The sequence below is a fragment of the Spodoptera frugiperda genome, chromosome 21 (assembly GCF_023101765.2).
Source record: "Spodoptera frugiperda isolate SF20-4 chromosome 21, AGI-APGP_CSIRO_Sfru_2.0, whole genome shotgun sequence".
Lineage (NCBI taxonomy): Eukaryota > Metazoa > Arthropoda > Insecta > Lepidoptera > Noctuidae > Spodoptera > Spodoptera frugiperda.
Window position 1 is genome coordinate 1349721 of NC_064232.1, and position 19879 is coordinate 1369599.

The window sequence follows — 19879 nt, forward strand, 5'->3', positions numbered from 1 at the left end:
ACTCGGATTTTTGGCATCGGTATTCCAAATGACGTCATCGGTACGTATCGCATTAATAGGCATTGCCGATGAGCGGTCCGTACGATGCGGATCAGTGGACGCAGTTGTATGAGTTTCTATACAAGACGAACTAAAATCTAGAATTGGATGTTACAACGGGATATTTACCATGCTTTTCAATTTTAATGAGTTTCCGATATTTCGGCACTGTTGCAAGCGCCATGATCACGGAGTTTATCCGCGTTTAACTAAAATCTGTTGCGTGCAATGCGTCCGATACGTACGATACATGTGATGCGTGCGATGCGTACGATGCGGGTCTTTTTAGTAAAAATAGGTTTCCCCCATTCCTGAAGTAAAAGAGATTAGGCTGTCCGAAATATTCGCAATGGATACAACAAGACTTAGAAAATGTCGCAACGTTCTTGATTCTACTCTAAACCAGTCTCCTCTCTCTAGGTGCCCAAACTGGATGCATAGCAGTGGCCTGTCGCGCCCTCCTGGATGAGAAGACTCCAGCAGAGTTTGTGAGGAGCGATGTGGATGAACTCATTGAAGCTGGTGATAGATATTACAAGCAGTGCATGATTGCACTCAAGTGTTATAAAGGTAATTTATGGGCAGACGTGCTCCATCGTAGGCCGCATCATCACTTACCATCAGGCGAGATAGTGGCCAAACGTCGACCCATTAAACATAAAATAAAAAATTGCAAATATTTTTGAGCCTGTCTCGTTGGCCGAGTAGTTGCAAATGCGACGGCTGGGCAAGGGTGCTCGGGGTTTTCCGGGTCGGTCGAAGTATTATACTGGGCTTTGTTCGATTTTTCGATTTCTCAGTGGTAGCACGGAGTCTGGAAATGTGCCCGGTATATGGCAATAGGCTCTCCACCTATTATATGGGACTTACAAGATAATTGTGAAAAGTGGGTGTATGTACATTGTACAGTGGAATTACGTGCCATAATGTGCACCTCTGCCGACCCCTTCGGGGGTTAAAGGCGTGACGATATGTATGTTTATGTATACGCGGCGAAACGTCGACCCATCAAATGTAAAAAAAGGTTGGGGCGGCCTTTTAGAATAGATACCGCAATATCTATTTGTCACTCCAGGCAAACCAGCTCTTCAGTTAAACCAGCTCCTGACGTCATTCTACCTCCACGACACCAAGTATACAGTCAAACTACTGGAGATGGACAAGGGTCTTCTGGCGAAGCACCCTGACAATATACAAGCTGATCAAGATTTTATGGCGTGAGACTTAAAATTGAATTTTGTTTGTAACTTTGTATGTCGTTAGGACGAATTTTGCTCGGCATTCAGATTAGCCGTATGAAGACGGCTGAGTAGAATATTTGTAGGTACTCTTCCCGCGGGTGTAGTATACCCGACTAAAGGATTTCCCCCCAGAGATATGCTATGTAGCTATGCTACGAAGATGTGATAGCTAAGCTGTGTAACTATATGACTGTTTATACCGAAGCTAAGCTATGTAGCTGTGCGAGGAAGATGCGCAGCTCGAGTATGCGATATATCGATAGTAGGGAAGCCATCCATAGCACATGGGAAACCATGTAAAAAACATAGCTTAGCTGAGTCTCTTTCCACCAGTGCTCATTTAGACCGAGCGCTCTCTGATAAACCTGAACCTTTTAAGCTGATTGAACCATATTACACCATATATTTCTATAATAATTATCTCACGTAAAATATCTGGAAAAAAATCGATGCGCGACGTCGTCTCACGATGTAGAGCCACTTTGTGACTCGAAACTAGTAGAGCTTTTCTCTAGATATTAATATGGGTAACCCGTAATTTTTTGTCAATTCAAATCCAAAATCTTTTATCTTTCCTTCCCAGCTTGATGGAAAAGAAAGTAGGTACCCAGTACATGCTGATCCTGTCCATCGGTGGTGACCGTCACTTCTTGATCTGGGGCCACCCGCCAGACCCTGAAGTTGGCAGCCAAGCGAAGACCATCTGCTATATCTTCGATCCTCACATGCTGAACGATTTGGGACAAGTGGATAAGCTGTAAGTAGAATTCAGTAGACCAGGTATTCGGTAGTAGTCAGTTTTATGAACAATTTTTGAAGAAATTGGGTTTTCTGGTGTTCACAGATGATTTGGGATATTTTCTCTTCGTACCTCAGAATTTTCAACTATGTATGTTATTTTTTGTGGTATAAGCCGGTAAACGAGTAGACTGAGCACCTGATGGTAAGCAATAGCCGCCGGCTTTGGACACACGAAACACTAAAGGCGTTACAAGTGCGTTGCCGGCCTTTTTGGGGTTAGGAATTTAAGGGTTGTTGGGGAATCGGAGATTAAGAATATTGGGAAGGGGAGTAATTGGGCTTCCGGTAACCTCACGCACCCAATGAAAGATAATGCAAGGGTCGAGCCGGCCCATTCGTGCTGAAACTGACTGTCGCAGACTTTTACCAGGTGATATCTCTACCTTCATTACTTCTGTATTTTCCATCATCAGGTCTGGAGCTGGCGCCTTCCTTCGATACGCAGGCATCACATCCTTCGTCCTAGATTTCTTGTCTAACTATGGCGATTTGGATGCTGCGAAAAAGGGAAACCCGAAGCCACCCATCACCCTCACCAGTGTTGAGGTAAGATAAACAGCAGCTCATGTAGTGTAGATGTCCAGTCAAGAAGAAATTCAGAAACTAGTTACTGCCTGCATGCGTTACTTCTTATTACCCGACTGCGCCAGAAGGAGGGTTATGTTTTTCGAGTGTATGTATGTATGTATGTATGTATGTATGTACGTATGTATGTATGTATGTATGTATGTATGTATGTATGTATAATTGTTTGGCACGCTCTACAGCCTAAACGGCTTGATGGATTTTGACTTGAGAGGTGTCGTTAGATTCGTATTTACTGTGAGAGTGACACTGGGTATATCAAAATAATAAAAAAACAAAATGGCGGATTTTTGGCGCCAAATTCGAATATTTCTCACTCTCTAGCCTAAACGTCTTGATGGATTTTGACTTGAGAGGTGTCGTTAGACTCGTATTTACTGTGAGAGTGACACTGTGTATATCAAAATAATAAAAAAACAAAATGGCGGATTTTTGGCGCCAAATTCGAATATTTCTCACTCTCGAGCCTAAACGACTTGATGGATTTTGACTTGAGAGGTGTCGTTAGATTCGTATTTACTGTGAGAGTGACACTGAATATATCAAAATAATAAAAAAAAACAAAATGGCGGATTTTTGGCGCCAAATTCGAATATTTCTCACTCTCTAGCTTGGATGGATTTCCGCTTGATAGGGGTCGTTTGATTCGTATTGACTGTGAGAGTGACACTAGATATATCAAAATACAAAAATAATAAAACTAAAAAATATTAAATAAAAAAAGGTAATTTAAAAAACTAAAAAACCCGACTGCGTTTCTTTATAATATTAAAATGAAAAAATCCTAAAACAAGAAAGTCATCGTAAAATTTAAGCAGTCGGGACCCATTCTAAATATGGATACATACGGCTGGCTTTCTAGAATGGGTCCCGACTGCTTAAATTTTACGATGTCTTTCTTGTTTTAGGGTTTTTTCATTTTAATATTATAATTAAAATTATAATTGCGCAACACAAACTTTGTTCCTCAATCACGTCAAAAGTGCTTGGGATGGGGATAAAATTTGTATAGGTATAGATTATGGTCTAGAATAACATAGGTTTTTTATCCTACTGGAAAGCGGACGAAGCCGAAGGCACAAGCTAGTACTCATATCAACAGTCCCTTTGGATTTAAAAGTCAGTAACAGCGCGACAATCGCCGCGTCGTGTGCCGCGGAATGCTGCTCATTAACATGACCCTCTAGCATGGCTTGAAACTAGTCGAGTTCCTCGCCAAACAGTTACGTGAATAAGCCAATAACATAATGATTAAAAATTGTTCTGATAGGTCGTTCAACGAGAACCATTGATTCGGGAGCCGACGTACGAGTTGGACCTCAAAGCCCTGAAGGCGCACTGCCGGAGTGAATGGGACAGCCTGAACATCAACGCGCTCATTGAGAAGAAGAGAGAGGTAACCTTGGACACATTAAGCTATGCACAACCAGTATAAACTGACCGTCGAAGTCAAAGTCAAAGCATTTATTTCAATTAATCCTAAATGAGGCACTTTTGAAACGTCAAATTGAATTGTCCGTCAGTCTGTCCGTCAGTGAAGCGTTACTTGAATAACAGCTTACGCATAGGACCCACTTAGTTTTAAGTCAAATTTCCGTGGTGCTTGACGACTGGGCTTCTCCCAGTTGTGCAGTCTCTTTTGTGCCTTAAGGCTTAAGTCATTCTTTCTCCTTCATTAAATTCACCGAGGGAAGTGAAAACTATTGTTTTCTTTTTCTTCTCCTCTAATAACATCTTCTGATTTATTTCGTTGCGGGATCCAAGACAATCATTCATGTCCCTGGGACGCGCCGGACTTCAGTGTTCCGGTGTTTTCACGGTTGTATATGTATACTGTAAATGATAAATGATATTTATTTTGCAAATAGGTTACAATGTAACTATTTTACACGTCAATCTCTTAAATAACTAGATGAGGCCGGCATTTCCTATAGGACTACTCTGGGAAGAAATGCCGAAACAAACTCAGAGGTCGTAGTCTCTTTTAAAGTCCAGACAAAATCAATTAAAGATCCTGGCTTATAGGAGTTGCAGCGGTATGGGAGATAGGAAAGGTAATACAAGGTGACTCTAACGACGACGACTTAGCGACATCAACTGGTTGTGTATAGCTCGAAATGAGTACCTGTGTATAGGTTATATTAGAGATGCCTATTAGATTTCAAGTTGCCATGGTTTGGTTTCCCTTAATTTCAGGGTCAGTATCCGCTTGCATCGCTCAGTGCAGTCAGTTTGGCCACGTCCAGGGCGACGCCGCGGAGGAAAATCAGGGAATTCTATCAGAAGATGCCTAAAGATGTAAGTGGAAATCATTTTAGATAAGAAATTTGAGTTACAAAGAATTTTGAGTTCCGTGCTCGATTACGCGATGCCCTGAAGAAAAAAGGTGTCGAATATTATATTTTTGAAAAAAAAGAACTTTGGGTCGTTATACGGTGTATAATTTGTGCACTAGCTGGGCAACATATCGTGGGTCCGATTCCAGAACGGGAAAATACTGTCCAGAAATTGAATGCATGAAATATTATGTTTGCAAATGCACTCACGCCGACGAGCGGTGGGCTAAACTTTTTTTTTTTTTATTCGACAAATACTAATGCTTGACTACAATCCCACCCGATGGTAAGTAGTGATGTAATCGTTGATGGTGAGGCGCACTAGTTTCTTAAGAGCCTATTCACTCTAGACTTGAAGACACCCACATTGTAGTCCGATGGAAAAACCGCAGCAGGCAGATTGTTCCAGTCCCTCGATGTACGCGGAATAAACGACGAAGCAAAACGCTTAGTCCGAACCGTAGAAGTTTCTGTTAGTTAGTTAGTTTTTTCTTACTACTGAGTGGAGCCCGCTCAACGTCCACAGACGTCGCGGCAGGCCCAAAAGGAGATGGCGGGACGAACTCGACATCTATGACAAGGATTGGCCGCAAAAAGCTTTAAACAGAGAGGAGTGGAAGGAGGGTAGGGAGGCCTTTGCCCTGCAGTGGGACGATCATGGCTGAAATCTAAATCTAAATGCAGTCACGATGCAAAAGAAAATCCTACTGCACCAATGTTTAAAAAAGAAGCCTCACATTTTTTTTACATTTGATGGGTCGACGTTTGGCCGCTATCTCGCCTGATGGTTAGTGATGACGCGGCCTACGATGGAGCACGTCTGCCCATAAGCAACTTATTCATTCGGGCTTTGAAGACACCCATGTTATACCCATCAGGAAACACAGACTCCGGCAAGGCGTTCCACTCACTAGCAATTCGCAGAATTGAAGCTTGAAGCGAAGCGCTTCTCTTTTTACTTTCTCTATTTCATCTATTTTCATGTCTTCTAGCCTCCTCCTATCTTGCCCATGAATCCGGACAGAGCCCCTCAGAACCCCACCAACGAGCAGATTATGTCACTCCGAGGTGAGAACTTCTTCCTCTACTCCCCCAGGCTGGATGGACATACCTTCGGAAGGTGAGGAGTTTTAATCACTACATAGTATAAAACAAAGTCGCTTTCTCTGTCCCTATATTTTTATTTTTATGGGACATGCCGGTAATCGAGCAGACGTATTACCTGATGGTAAGCAATCGCCGCCGCCCATGGACACTTGAAACACCAGAGGCTTTACAAGTGCGTTACCGGCTTTTTGGGAGTTAGGAATTTAAGGGTTGTTGTTCGGGAATGGGAATGGGGATGGGGAAGATTGGGAAGGGGGGAATTGGGCCTCCGGTAACCTCACTCACACAACGAAACACAACGCAAGCGTTGTTTCAGCGTTGCTGGGGCGCCCGCCCCATTCCTATATGCGGAAATCGAACTCGCTACCCTAAACATTTATCTATCTATATCTCTATCTCTATCTCTATTCTCTTGGTCATAACAACATTAATCTTCTTTCATAGCCCCCCCCCCCTTAAAATTAAATGTCTTCTTTTCACCTAGGGATGACATGATACCACTACCAAAGTCGGAGACAGTTCTCCACAGCCCTGTGGAGATAGCTGACCAGAATTATCACTCGCAGTACGTTCAGCTCGATGTGGAGAAGTGGATCCTCAGGGGAACCAGGCATATGGCCAGTCATAGGTGAGTCTTTTTTTTATGAACACCTGATGGTAAGCAATCGCCGCCGCCCATGGACACTTGAAACACCAGAGGCGTTACAAGTGCGTTGCCGGTGTTTTGGGGGTTAGGAATTTAAGAGTTGTTGGGGAATCGGGGATTGGGAAGATTGAGAAGGGGGTAATTAGGCCTCCGGTAACCTCACTCACACAATGCAAGCGTTGTTTCACGTCGGTTTTTATCTACGGTACAGGCGGTTAGTTTTTATGGTATAAGCGACAAACGAGCAGACGGATTACCTGACAATAAGTTGGTGGTATATGGCAAAGGAAACGAATCACCTCATAGTAAGCAATCAGTGTCGCTCATGGACTCTCACAACACCAAAGGAGTTGTAAGGGTTCTTTTTACCTTGTCCTATGTCCCTTCGTATGCTTAAATCTTTAAAACTGCGCAGCGGATTTCGATGCGTATTTTTTAATAGATAGAGTGATTCAAGAGGAAGCTTTTTATGTATAATACATGCATAATATATCACCATTGCACCCATGCGAAGCTGGGGCGGGTCGCTAGTATTATACGTATGTGTGTCCTTTTCAAAGGTACCAGGTCTTCAAGACGTTTACTGGCATAGCATGCTGTGTGGCAGCATTGGGCATGCTGAGACGGTACCGCGCCAGGGCGTGGAACGAAGACATGTTCGATGAAACGCTCGATATTGGGTTTAATATGTTTAGGGTACGTATAAATTCATTTTTATCATTAAGTCTTTGACTGCCAATAGAAAACTGTTGAAGGCAAATCCTCCGCTAACGTCGGTCACCGGTGACCACCACGGCGTTTAATTTGTTAAAAGGGTTTATTTAGTTTGTCTTATATTTGTTGGTCGAGTGGTTTTCGAAAATTTCTCAGTAGTAGCACAGAGTTTGGAATTGTGCCCAGTATATGGCAATAGGCTCACCCCCTATTACATGGGACTTACAACACAAATGGTGAAATGTGGGTGTACATTGTATACCCATTCCGATGCCCGTATCACCTGATGCGTTGCCGGGCTTTTAGGAGTTTAAGGGTTGTTGGGGAATCGGGAATTGGGAAGATTGGGAAAGGGGGAATCGGGCCTCCGGTAACCTCACTCACACAACGAAACACAACGCAAACGTTGTTTCACGTCGGGTTTCGGTGAGGCCGTGGTATCACTCCGGTCGAGCTGAAAGAGATTCCTGACGACAGATCGATCTCATTATTTGGTACACACTTTTAAAAAATGATTAAAGGTTTCTATTTTCATCTGTACAGGAGTCGCTGGTAGAACGAGGTGGTCCCATCCGAAGGTTGGTACTTGGAGAGCTGAAGGATACCTTCAGGATCCGAGATCGGGAGTATAAGCATAAGGTCAGTGGTTATTTAGGAGTTTGATCATTGTGTTACTACTTATGAATCTGAATTACACACACTTGTAATTGTTGTATCATCATACAACTTGACAGTTGTAAGTAGATTAGATGACAATACTTGAGATATTGAGCTGGTTTGATGATGCAATTGAAAATTAGTAAGCATATCGCGTGTGGGCATTCGGTTTTTATAGAATAAGCCGGTAAACGAACAGATAGATAACTTGATAGTAAGCAATTGCCGCCGCCCATGGACGCCCGAATCACCAAAAGCGTTACAAGTGCGTTGTCAGCCTTTTGGGGGTTAGGAATTAAAGGTTTGTAGCGCGTTTCCGACATTTGAAATGATTATATCAATTTCTCCTGATGACGAAAACATTAATGATTAAGAGCATGTTTTAGATTTTTTAATGTATATATTTTGTTTAGATTCGAGGTATCGCCGTCTGGGGCAAGTTGTTATCCAATAACCCGAAAGTATTTGATCTCTGTAGAGGGCTCGAACACTTCTTCAAGGAGTCTGACTCGGGGGTCTTACAAGTAAGTGGATTTCTAAGAACTGTAGATGTAGCTGTTCTAGATTTTGTCGTGGTGGGCGTAATTTCGCGCATTGTACTGTATTTTTTTCAACGCCAAAAAGAGCAAAGTATGGGATGTAGATATCAATAAAAAAAAAAAAAAACAAAAAAGCGAACTTAAGTAAAATACAAACGTCATAAAAGATGATTTCAAAAGGACAATGTCCGCAAACGGTAGAGTAAGAAATAGCAACGTCAGGAAAAAGCAACGTGAAAAAGTGCAACGTTGAATAAATTAAAGCAAATTCAGAACGGGAGACGTTAAGGCGCGGTGAATAGACGACTTTTATGTATTTGAGGGGGTGAAGCAGGTGAAGTGGGTCTCGTGTACTGAGGGGTGCACCGCGCAAATGTCATTGATACGCGTATTCCATTTTATTTAGGAGCGTAATTTCGCTTCCATAGTTTCATGGACGATTGGCCCAATGCGTTGCTGTCTAGAATCGCGTTCCGTGATCCTTAAGATCGAATCTCATTACTCGTATTAGTTTTTGTTTTCTTATTTTTTCAATTATTATGTTGTATACATTTTTATTTTATTTTTATTTATTTTTTTATTTTGTTTTTTTTATGACTAAAACCGAAATCGAACAATAATTTACATAAACTTACTACTACTATAGTTTTTGCGCTAGTGACAGTTGCCTGTATGACGTTGACGTCTCTCAGTACCACATGATTAGGGATGGACATTAGAAAGATCTTTTTTATCGCTATCGATACTCGCAGCGTACATTGAATTTGCTTTCAATATGTGTTAGTTGAATCAAGTTATATGTACCTAATGTAGTAAAAGTGAGGTTATATTATATCATTTTTTGTGTTTTTTACGAAATACTTTTGAATAATTTTGGTTGTGTTATGGTTGTAAGCAAGGAGCGTGTGTGACGTGTCGAAGATCTGACACGTTTGGCTCTTCAGCGCCCCGAACAGTCGCTACAGTCGAATACAAGTTTTTACATTCAATATTCTGCACTTAGGGGCGCGCGTCGCCGGCCGTTCTCTTCTCCTGTAGTGCAGTTTGTTGTCGTTTGTATCGATGCAAACGCGCGGCACTAGCGCGTGTGGATCGATAACACGCGCGTTTGCATTGCTACACACGCGTGTCTGTGTCACTACACACGCGCGTTTGCATCGCGACTGTATCGCTACAAACACGCGTCGACGGTGCGTTTTTCTCCTACAGAGCAGTTTGTTGTCGTTTGTATCGATACAAATGCGCGGCCCCGGCGCGTTTAAAAAACGTGGTGTGCATAGGCCCTTAGAAGCAGTAGGTAGGCACTAACCTTTTAAAAACTAAAAAAGGGACAGGAGGATATATAAATAAAACACCAATATTAGTATAAAATATGTATTAATCATCTTGAATAATTAGGAGAATGTCATCTTAGAATTGTGTAGGGGTTCGGGGTACGTATATTTTCTTGGTATCTTTCCCAACTGAGATACCATATTATACAGGCTGAGATGCACGCCACTGACGAATAACTGATAAAGTCGCCTCATCTTCCAAGACTCTTCTGCCAATAGAGTTACAGCGACCAGTCGCAATCGTACAATTTACACAGCGATCTATGTCGTCAATATTCGATTGATAGGCTTGTTGCAGTTGTCCAAAATAGCGAGTCAGGTAATTTATAGATTCAAGATCCGTCAAAAGTCCTTTATAAAGCCGAGGTCGTGGGGTTAAACAATAAAACATGGAAAATACGTGCGCACTTAGAACGAAACACAACGAACGAGTGTCATCCAAAGAGTATAATAAGTATAGGGAAAGTGTCATCTGTCAATCGGTGACTGACTGAAGTCAGACAGAAGTGTTTTAAGAAGTTTAAATCAAAGAGTACGTTATACATACATTATTTTACATACATTATTACACAACTTAATTTAAGTTTTCTCGCTTCCTAGATAGAAACAAGGTACCATATTTTGTGATTTCCCTTAGAAAAATATGACGGTTTTTTTTAATATACATTTCAACTAGTTAACTGCTGGGCCCAAAAGTCCCCTTCTCCTTTTAAGAATGATACGGAACGTTACTGAATGTGTCATCTGCACCATGCTACGCGGTAATAGTATAAGAAAAAATTAATTGTATTTACACAACTTATAATTCAAATTGATTTCGTACAAAAAAATATACTGACAACCCAACTTAGAAAATGCTAATTACAAAATAAAATATTACAAACAGCAAAAAGATATGTTAGTGAATGATTATTTTCTGAGCGGCGATTGACACAAACTGACATAGGTCCACCAAGCAGCGCGCCTTAGCGGTCACTGCCGGTCCGCGTTGGAATGAAAGAGAAACGAATAGATGTCATGATCGGACGACATTTTGTTCGATTCGTTCTGAGTTATTTATCATGAATTATATTAATCCTTACAAATATCTCATTTCAATCGATAAATAAATGCGGCAGATCCTTTTATTATTTTAAATTACGTCACTGTTATTAATTTTATTAAGATATGTTCATAAATAATATAGTTACAATGGCTAGAATTTAAATTTAAATGGTTAGTTTATGATTTTTTTCTATCGAGAAAATTTATAGAAAACGTGTTTTGAAGAAGGTGGTCCATTTATAAAAATGATCAAGATTAACATATATTTTTTTTGTTGCTCTGACATGTAAACATTGGGCAAAAACACTGTTAAATCAATCCTATTTTGACTATGCACAGCGCCTTAAATCGGACAAAGTAAAAAAGTCAATAGGCCAAATAATGCAACGTCAAAGTTCAAATTGAATTCAATATCAAAGTTATTCTCAAAGTCAAGTCACTTATATTAATTTTATACCTCTATATGACATAAGCCGGCAAACGAGCAGACAGACGACCTGGGGCCTTAGTCTGCTATTACAATTGTGTCAGAATGGTCGATCACTGATCTAGCAAGAGCTATACAACCTACATAGCTCCGTCCCTCTTGCACTGATCAGTGATCGACCATTCTGACACAATTGTAATAGCAGACTAAGGCCCCTGATGGTGAGCAATCGCTACCGCCCATGGAGTCCAGAGGCGTTAAGAATTTAAGGGTTGTTGGGGAATCGGGGATTGGGAAGATTCCGAAGGCGGGAAATTGGTCTTCGGGTAACCTCTCTCACTATTTGAATGAGATTGAATCGAGATCTCGCTCGCTCTGATTGGTTCATTCATAAGAGCTGGCCAACATGAAACAAATTCTCTCTAACTCAAAACCCTCTAAACTAAGCTCTGTATCCATTAATTGCCAGGTTCCTGGAGAATACGAGACGGCGATCTGGTTCGAGGGTGGCAAGTATTACCTGTACCACCCGTGGCCAGCTGACAGATATGGCACTAGGGTAAGTTGCATTTTAACTAAGTATTTAGTTTTTTCTTCTACTGCCTCTATATGGTTGTGTGGTCGCTACTGCGACTGCCGGATAAAGGTGTTCGGGTCGGACAAAGTATTACTGAGCTTTTTTCGGTTTTTCGAAAAATTTCTCAATAATGAAATTGTGCCCAGTACGGCAGTACCTATATGGCAATAGGCTCACCCCCTATTACATGGGACTTACAACACAAATGGCGAAAAGTGGGTGTACATTGTATAGCGGCATTACGTGCCGTAATGTGCACCTCTGCCTACCCCTTCGGGGATAAAAGGTGTGACGTTGCATATTTCTTCTTCTCCTCTAATAATATCTTCTGATTTATTACGTTGCGGGATCCAAGACAGTCATTCATGTCCCTGGGACGTTAGACTTCAGTGTTCCGGTGTTTGCATGGTTGTATCTACTGTAGATCCTGGTGTGATGTGATGTGACCTTGATACTAGGTGGGGCTTCAAGACGGAGGCAAAGGCTGCGTGATGTACTTCCCGAGGGTGTCTCGTCTCTGCGAGCACTTCATGGACAACGTGGCCAACATGAAGCGGAAACCGTTCAGCATCAGCGACGTCGCTGTCACCCAGCAGAGCGTTGACATGCCTGAGCCTGTCAATAAGATGAAGCGTGAGTGTTTTTTTTTTTTGAGGGGGCAAAATCGTCCAATGACTTCTCTCGCTTTGGACGAGGCGAGAGGGAGTGTCAGACTCTTACTGACTAAAAACCACCCCGTTCCTACTCCTGCTTTTCGAACCGCGTAAGTGCTAGATGTTGTTTAGACACCCTTTTACATTGTGTTTTTATGATGGTATTGGGAGTGGCCGCACAAGAGGTCTTGGGTTGATTTTAGAGTAAAGTATAGGGGTTTATTCGGTTTTTCCGAAATTATTTAGTAGTAGAACAAAGTCTGGAATTGTGTCTGGTATACGGTAATAGGCTCACTCTCTGGCATATGGAACTTATAACATAACTGATGAAAAGTGGGCGAACATTGTATTTTTAGCATCTCTACCTACCCCAAAGCGGATAAAAATATTGATAGCAAAAATTAAAGTTTACGATCCGATTGACAGTAAGCGGATACCGTAGCCTAAGTAAACCTGAAAAGTTGCTAATCCAAGGGTACTACAAGATCCGGAGCTGCGGACTACCCAGCGGGTTTATCGGGGCTCCGGCGCGAAAGGCAGCAGCAGAAACCGGGTGGTTATTAGTCAGTAAGAGTCTAACACTCCCCCTCTCGCGTCGTCCAAGGCGGGAGAAGTCATTGGATGATGTTCCCCCATAAAAAACGGCTACGATAAATACCAGAGCTACGGATGACCACTTAGTTTGACACTTCCACACGCCTCACCCAGAATTCATTTTATGATCAATAAAACCCCAGAAAACTAACACTCTTCGTTTCCCCACCACAGCGGTGGCTCCAGGTCGTTGGATAGTCCGCGGCAGTTTCCACGAGGCTGACGCTCGGTTCCCTGAGGAGCACCGCGGTAGACAGGCCACACCTGTCTCCATCGCAGCCCTCGCCATGACGCAAGTTGTAGATCCTGCTGACTGGACCTCTGATGATGTTGATGAGGTGAGATAGAAGGAGGAGAACACGCTTGACTCGACTGCCTCGTTGGCCGAGTGGTTGCAAGTGCGACTGCCGAACAAGGGGTCTCGGGTTCGATTCCCGGGTCGGGCAAAGTATTACTGAACTTTTTTCGGTCTTTCGAAAATTTCTCAGTAGTAGCACGGAGTCTGGAAATGTGCCCGGTATATGGCAATAGGCTCACCCCCTATTTTATGGGACTTACAGCATAAATTGTGAAATGTGGGTGTACATTGTATAGCGGCATTACGTGTCGTAATGAGCACCTCTGCCTACCCCTTCGGGGATAAAAGGCGTGACGTTGCTTTTCCTTGATCTTCAAATATATAATTTGACTTCTGATTTTGCCATAGACCCTCGTGCGCGGAGATATCTTATACCAAAGCACGATGGAACATCTTGAGAAGATGGGCATCAGCTTGGACTCTCCGAAGTCCTTCGAGGAAGGTGGCCCTGAGGAGGAAGACGCTGGGTCTGGCGAAGCCTCCTCTGGTGGTACCTTGGCCGCAGCTGATGTCCTGAACAGGTGATGTTTTAAACTTTAGTGCTCATCAACTTCTCCTAAGGAACTTTTAAGGATAAGGAAACCTTTGAAATTTAGGGAACTAATGCCCGAATACTCAAATGCTACTCAATTTTTAGTTGTACTTAAATATCGTGCTATCTCTGTCATTTTATAAAGAACTAGCAAACCTGGCGAACTCTGTTTCGCCTGTGTTTCCTGTTTTTCTGCTTTTCTTTTGCTATAAACCTCACGGAGCCCGAGACCTTTCCAACGAATGCAAAACCATGGAAATCGGTTCGTGCGTTCTCGAGTTATAGCATCAGGAAGGAAAACCCGACTTATTTTTATATAATAGATGAAAGTGATAGAACTACATTTGAGAGCGTGTTAAAATTGAGTAGCGTTTGAGTATTCGGGCGTAACTGCCGCACTCAGAGTCATTTAATGATACTTACCCTTAACCCAGTCCTTAGCAATTGTTTTCGGAACAAAATTGTTACTAAAGAATAGTTTGAGTAATCATTAAATGATTTTGAGTATGGAAGTAAGTCACATTTGTAGACATTTTGGTTTTCACCAATCAATAAGTGTCACCTATTACTACAAGTAAGGAGATAGTTTACGTGAAACGTCACACTAAGTAACTTTAGGTGAAATTATTTATGTGTAGATAAAAATGGAAGACCGTTTGATAAAAAAATATTTTCGATTTCAGATTCAAAGTATCAGAATACGACTGCATAGAGACCGAAGTTATGGACAGTGCGTTCAATGGTAAGCAGGCTTTTCTAAAACTGAGGTTTTTTTATGGAACACAGTTTTAAACGGGTAGACGTATCACCTGATGGTAAGCAATCACCGCCGCACATGGACACTTGAAACACCAGAGACGTTACAAGTGCGTTACCGGCATTTTGGGGTTAGGAATTTAAGGGTTGTTGGGGAATTGTGGATTGGGAAGATTCGGAAGGGGGTAATTATGCTTATACCTCTCTGTGCAATGTAGTTCGCTTCAACATCATCATATCAGCCACAAGACGTCCAAGGCTGCAAGTGGCTTCCAACCAGCCTATCTGGAAGTAACTACTTACCTAGTGGAAAATTTATTAGACTGCACGGTTGGCGCTATGGCTGGCAACTGGCTGCCGTGTAACGTGTAGCGGGTTCGATTCCCGAAACACGGATCCACGGAGCAACTCTTTGTGTGATTCACAGATTGTTGTTTTGGGTGTGGGTGTCATGTGTATGTGAACTTGTATGTGTGTAAACGCACCCACGACACAGGAGAAAATTCTAATGTGGGGTAACGTATTAAAAAAAAAGTGCTTAGTGGAAAATTCATTGAACATTTATGTATCCTATGTCCTTACTGTCCAGGTACTCTAAACCCTGACGCCGGAGCCGGTGCACCAGTTCTGAAGGACGTGCTGAAGCAGTTCTTCAAGGAGCACACGCACGGAGTGTTCACGGCGCGAGGCGGTTCCACGGCTATATGGAAGCACGATGGACACTTCTACTTCTTCGATCCTCATGGGTGCGATGAGAATGGTGAGTGTCTAGAGTAGGTGTGTCGACACAGGACAAGTGACAGATGACAGAAGTCGCACTTAGACTCTTGACGAGCAAGTCAACGGATGACGTTATAAGGTAAGCGTCCACAGGCCCGCATCGTACGCATTCTGTATGACGTCATCAGTACGAATCGCATTGCTGATGACGTCTTACGGAATGCGTACGATGCGTATGATGCGGATATGTGGACGCTTCCGTATAAAGATCCTACATCGTACATAATAGGGAAGATGCAATATTTTTATTTATGTTTTCATTGTAAAGCATTCCATGTAGAATAGACCACAAGTATATTAAAAATTAAAAAAAACCCTAATTTATTGCAAAAAAATGCGTTTTGAAACTGACAGTTTAAATTTTCGCGCGGAAACGGACCTATAGTTCCGATGACGTCATACCTGTTTGTCGATGTCTGTCACTGTTCACTGTTTGTTACCGTCGCTGGCTTTTTTCAAAATTTCCTCTATTTTCAAGATATATTTTGATAAAACTAAAAATGGACATCCCATCAACATCTGGTTATTACAACAACAGCACCAAAAAAAGCCGTATTGACTCATGTTTCGTGCCATTGTGTCCATCAACTTCAACCAAATTTCCTAATAAATTGTTTTTAACTAGGCCTTCTAATCCCAAACTGAGAAAAAAGTGGTTCCAAGCTAAAAATGTATAGACATTTTACCACCTGGAGCTTGTATCATGGCAGACAGAGGCTTCAAGCACATTTGCACAAGCAATTTCAGTTAATAAGACCACCTAGTGTTAGCAACACTAAGAAAAGTTCAAGAGATGATGTACTAAGGTCAAAGAAAATTGCAAGCCTGCGAATTCATATTGAAAGAGTGATCAGAAGACTGTGTGAGTTTGCTTTTTGAAGCCACATTCCTGTGTTTATCATTTCCTAATTCCCCATTTAGACTATAGTATAATCATTTGTTGTGCGCTTGTCAATTTGCAATCACCTTTAATTAAAATTGAATAAAAAAAAAGTATTTAAAAAACAAAGTTTTATTTAAAATATCTACAAAATGGTTACAGAAAAAACATGTAATTAATATCTTTTAATTTTGGAAACACAGCATCTATCCAGACTTTCTTTGCAGCATTCATAACTTCATTTATAAAAGCATTGTATCGCTTTTATAAATGATTTTCTAGAAGTACATATAGATAATTTTGTCTTTTTCCAATAACATGTTATGGACGTTATCGGAGGCTCCTCAGATCTTCTGTGTAACCATAGCAATAGTGCAGCAGCATGCTTACACCCACCTGGAAATAGATTTTAGTCTAAATTATCCATGCTACAGATTAACTATTTAAAATAACCTGAAATGTTTACCTTCAGAAGCCGCACAATCTTCGCATTGGCAGGACTGAACCAAGCTTTGCGTTTCATTTATAATGGCTGTAACACGATAACCTTCTTTACGTATTTCATGCTCCGGCGTAACTCGACTTTTTACTATACATAATTCTCCAACTCTTTTGATTTGAACATAGCCGATTGGGTTATCGCCATATTATTTCTACACTCGAAAACTCCGCACTTTCCATAAAAAAGTTACAACCATGTCTACGCTAACTTTTGGTAGATTCCTAGAATCTGCTTTGATAAACCCAGCTTCCATTTTTAGCCGATAAATGCAAAATAATTTTCGCTTAAAATGTTCACAACTCAAAGTTGTCAATAGTTGACATAGCAGGAGTAACGTCACTAAACACTGATTGGTGTTTTGAAATACGTTTCTTTACATGTAACTTTTTATTCATAATTTATGATAAAAATCAACATTAAATAAAATGAAAACCTTGCTATGGCCCTTCTTTTATTCTTTTTTAGCATTTTAATAACAAAATTTTCATAAATATTATTTTTGCATCTTCCCTATTATGAAGTTTACATACGAATAAACATGGATAGACAATCTCAATAAACAACAGTTGTGCAAAAATCCCGCCAGGCACGATCACCTCGCCTGGTCGGAGGATCCTCCTTTTCTTAGAAAACTTTACTCTCTGTTCTCTAAAATCTTTGATTTTGTGTCGAGAAAATTGTGAAACCGCAACGGTTTTTAACCGTGTAACATTTATTTATATTGAAACATGGGACTGCGTCATTGGCCTATTAGAGCGCTTTTCCCTCAAAGATGTGCTATGTTACGTTGCTGTGGATGCGTTTGGCTTCCACCAATCATATTCATTGGTACACATAGCTTAGCACTGGTGGAAACGGACTCGGCTAAGCTTGTTTTTTATATGGAAAGACGTGTGCTATTGATGCGTGGTATAGATGCGTGCTATGGATGGTTTCCCTACTATCGATACATCGCATACTGAAGGTGCGCATTTTCCTCGCACAGCTACATAACTTAGTATCGCAGTTTAGCTATTACATCTTCGTAGCATACCTACACAGCACATCTCTGGTAGCACAGGAGACAAATACTAGCGTGGGTACGTTTAAAAAAAAAACAGTCGAAGCAATCGAAACAATGTAACCAAGAATTGTGTTGTGAATCTGATTGGAAAAGAGTAACCTATGGAGTTTCTTGCTCGTTTTTCTCCATAGGAATCTACACTTTGGAACGAACAAATAGCTTCACTAGAGGACTGACCGACAGACTGACGTTATTAATATTATTATATTTGCTTTGACGTTCAAAAGTGCCTTTCTGGTCTAATTGAAATAAATAATTTTGACTTTGACTTTGAGTTATTAAGGGGTTTATCACGTCTCCACAGGTCTACCATCAGAGGAGCCCCGTGCCACAGCCTGCCTCGTCCGTATAAAAGGCAAGGAGAGTGAACTAGCCGACGTGCTGCTGAGCAACCTCGCGCCAGGCAGCGACGACAGCTTCAACATATCGCCTGTCGCCATCACTGCAACTAAACTCAATATGGAGATCGGAGCTCCGGAGACTAAGCTAGAAGTGAGTATCAATATCAAGACATTTGACCACCACAGAAGGGGCTAGGGCTAAAGCCTGCCTTGGAACTGCGAAAGACTTAAAGTGTCGCTGTGGTTTAGTCAGTAAGTGTCTGACATTCCCTCTCGCCTCACCCAGGGCGGGAAGTATTATTCTCGGCACGAATGGGCCGGCTCGACCGAAGTGATATCTATGTTCGACCTCAAAATACATATAACTCGGAAAAGTCACATTAGCACTTGCCGTTCGTAGGTTTTGAACCTACAAATTCAACCATGACACTGGCGTGAAACAACTACATCTGCTCCTCATGCTTCAATTTTCGAAGTTATATCTATTTTCTAAGATTGTTTAGACACCACTGACAAACGGAGAAGGAAAACAACTTGTGGATATTATAATTTTTGATTACAAGCAAGCGTGGTAATTAATGTTCAAACCTTCTTTGTGTGAGTAGAGCCCTATTGTCAGCAGTGGCCATTTATAAGATGCTGGTGTCTGTAGTACATATATACATAACCTCACGCCTGTCTTCTATGGGGGTAGGCAGAGACAATGGACCGCCAATTGCTACGAATCTTCCACACCTCTTTCGCTTCATCAACAGTCATCAGTCTTTTCATGCATGCTCGTCAGTTAAGGGTAGATACTTTTAATTTGGTCCTTCTTTAGTAGTGTGTATGGTGTGGGTTCATAATCCGTACCTAAAATTAAAGATGTAATTTGTTTTCAGAGCAAGGCCTTTGAATGGATCAACAAGGGGACGGCCGCCATCATGATGGGACCTCGAGGTGAGAACGCAGCCATCGGCAAAGCGGCTGAGAAAGCCGGCATCAATGTAAGTACCTACAAACACTACATAGTATAAAACAAAGTCGCTTTCTCTGTCCCTGTGTCCCTTTGTACGCTTAAATCTTTAAAACTACGCAACGGACTTTGATGCGGTTTTTTTAATAGATAGAGTGATTCAAGAGCACGGTTTATATGTATAATACATTCGTAATTTATCATCATTGCACCCATGCGAAACTGGGGCGTGTTTGCTAGTACTTATATAAAGCTGAAGAGTTTGTCTGTTTGTCCGTCTTTCAAGACAAAATGGAGCGACGAATTAACGTGATTTTTTAAGTGAAGATAGTTAAAAGGATGGACAGTGTATTAAACGAGCAGACGTATCACCTGATGGTAAGCAATCGCCGCCGCCCATGGACACTTGAAACACCAG

The 19879-nt window shown here is 41.6% G+C and overlaps 2 protein-coding genes and 1 long non-coding RNA gene across 3 annotated transcripts in view; 2 read left to right on the forward strand and 1 right to left on the reverse strand.

Moving 5' to 3' along the window:
* LOC118280547 (fatty acyl-CoA reductase wat-like) overlaps positions 1–19879 on the reverse strand; it is a 138828-nt gene that overhangs the window by 47697 nt on the left and 71252 nt on the right. The window lies entirely within an intron of this gene.
* LOC118280191 (uncharacterized) overlaps positions 1–19879 on the forward strand; it is a 65488-nt gene that overhangs the window by 6288 nt on the left and 39321 nt on the right. Inside the window, 19 exon segments of the mRNA XM_050702217.1 lie at positions 460–609; positions 1115–1256; positions 1864–2037; positions 2495–2627; positions 3937–4062; positions 4863–4964; positions 5995–6122; positions 6594–6737; positions 7316–7451; positions 8013–8108; positions 8540–8650; positions 11940–12029; positions 12506–12680; positions 13469–13632; positions 14001–14173; positions 14868–14926; positions 15530–15700; positions 18470–18657; positions 19388–19492. Of these exon segments, the coding sequence (XP_050558174.1) occupies positions 460–609; positions 1115–1256; positions 1864–2037; positions 2495–2627; positions 3937–4062; positions 4863–4964; positions 5995–6122; positions 6594–6737; positions 7316–7451; positions 8013–8108; positions 8540–8650; positions 11940–12029; positions 12506–12680; positions 13469–13632; positions 14001–14173; positions 14868–14926; positions 15530–15700; positions 18470–18657; positions 19388–19492 (2567 nt within the window).
* Positions 2717–3358, forward strand: LOC126912044 (uncharacterized). The gene is made up of 2 exons (XR_007706660.1): positions 2717–3022; positions 3165–3358. It is a non-coding gene; the product is annotated as an uncharacterized LOC126912044 (long non-coding RNA).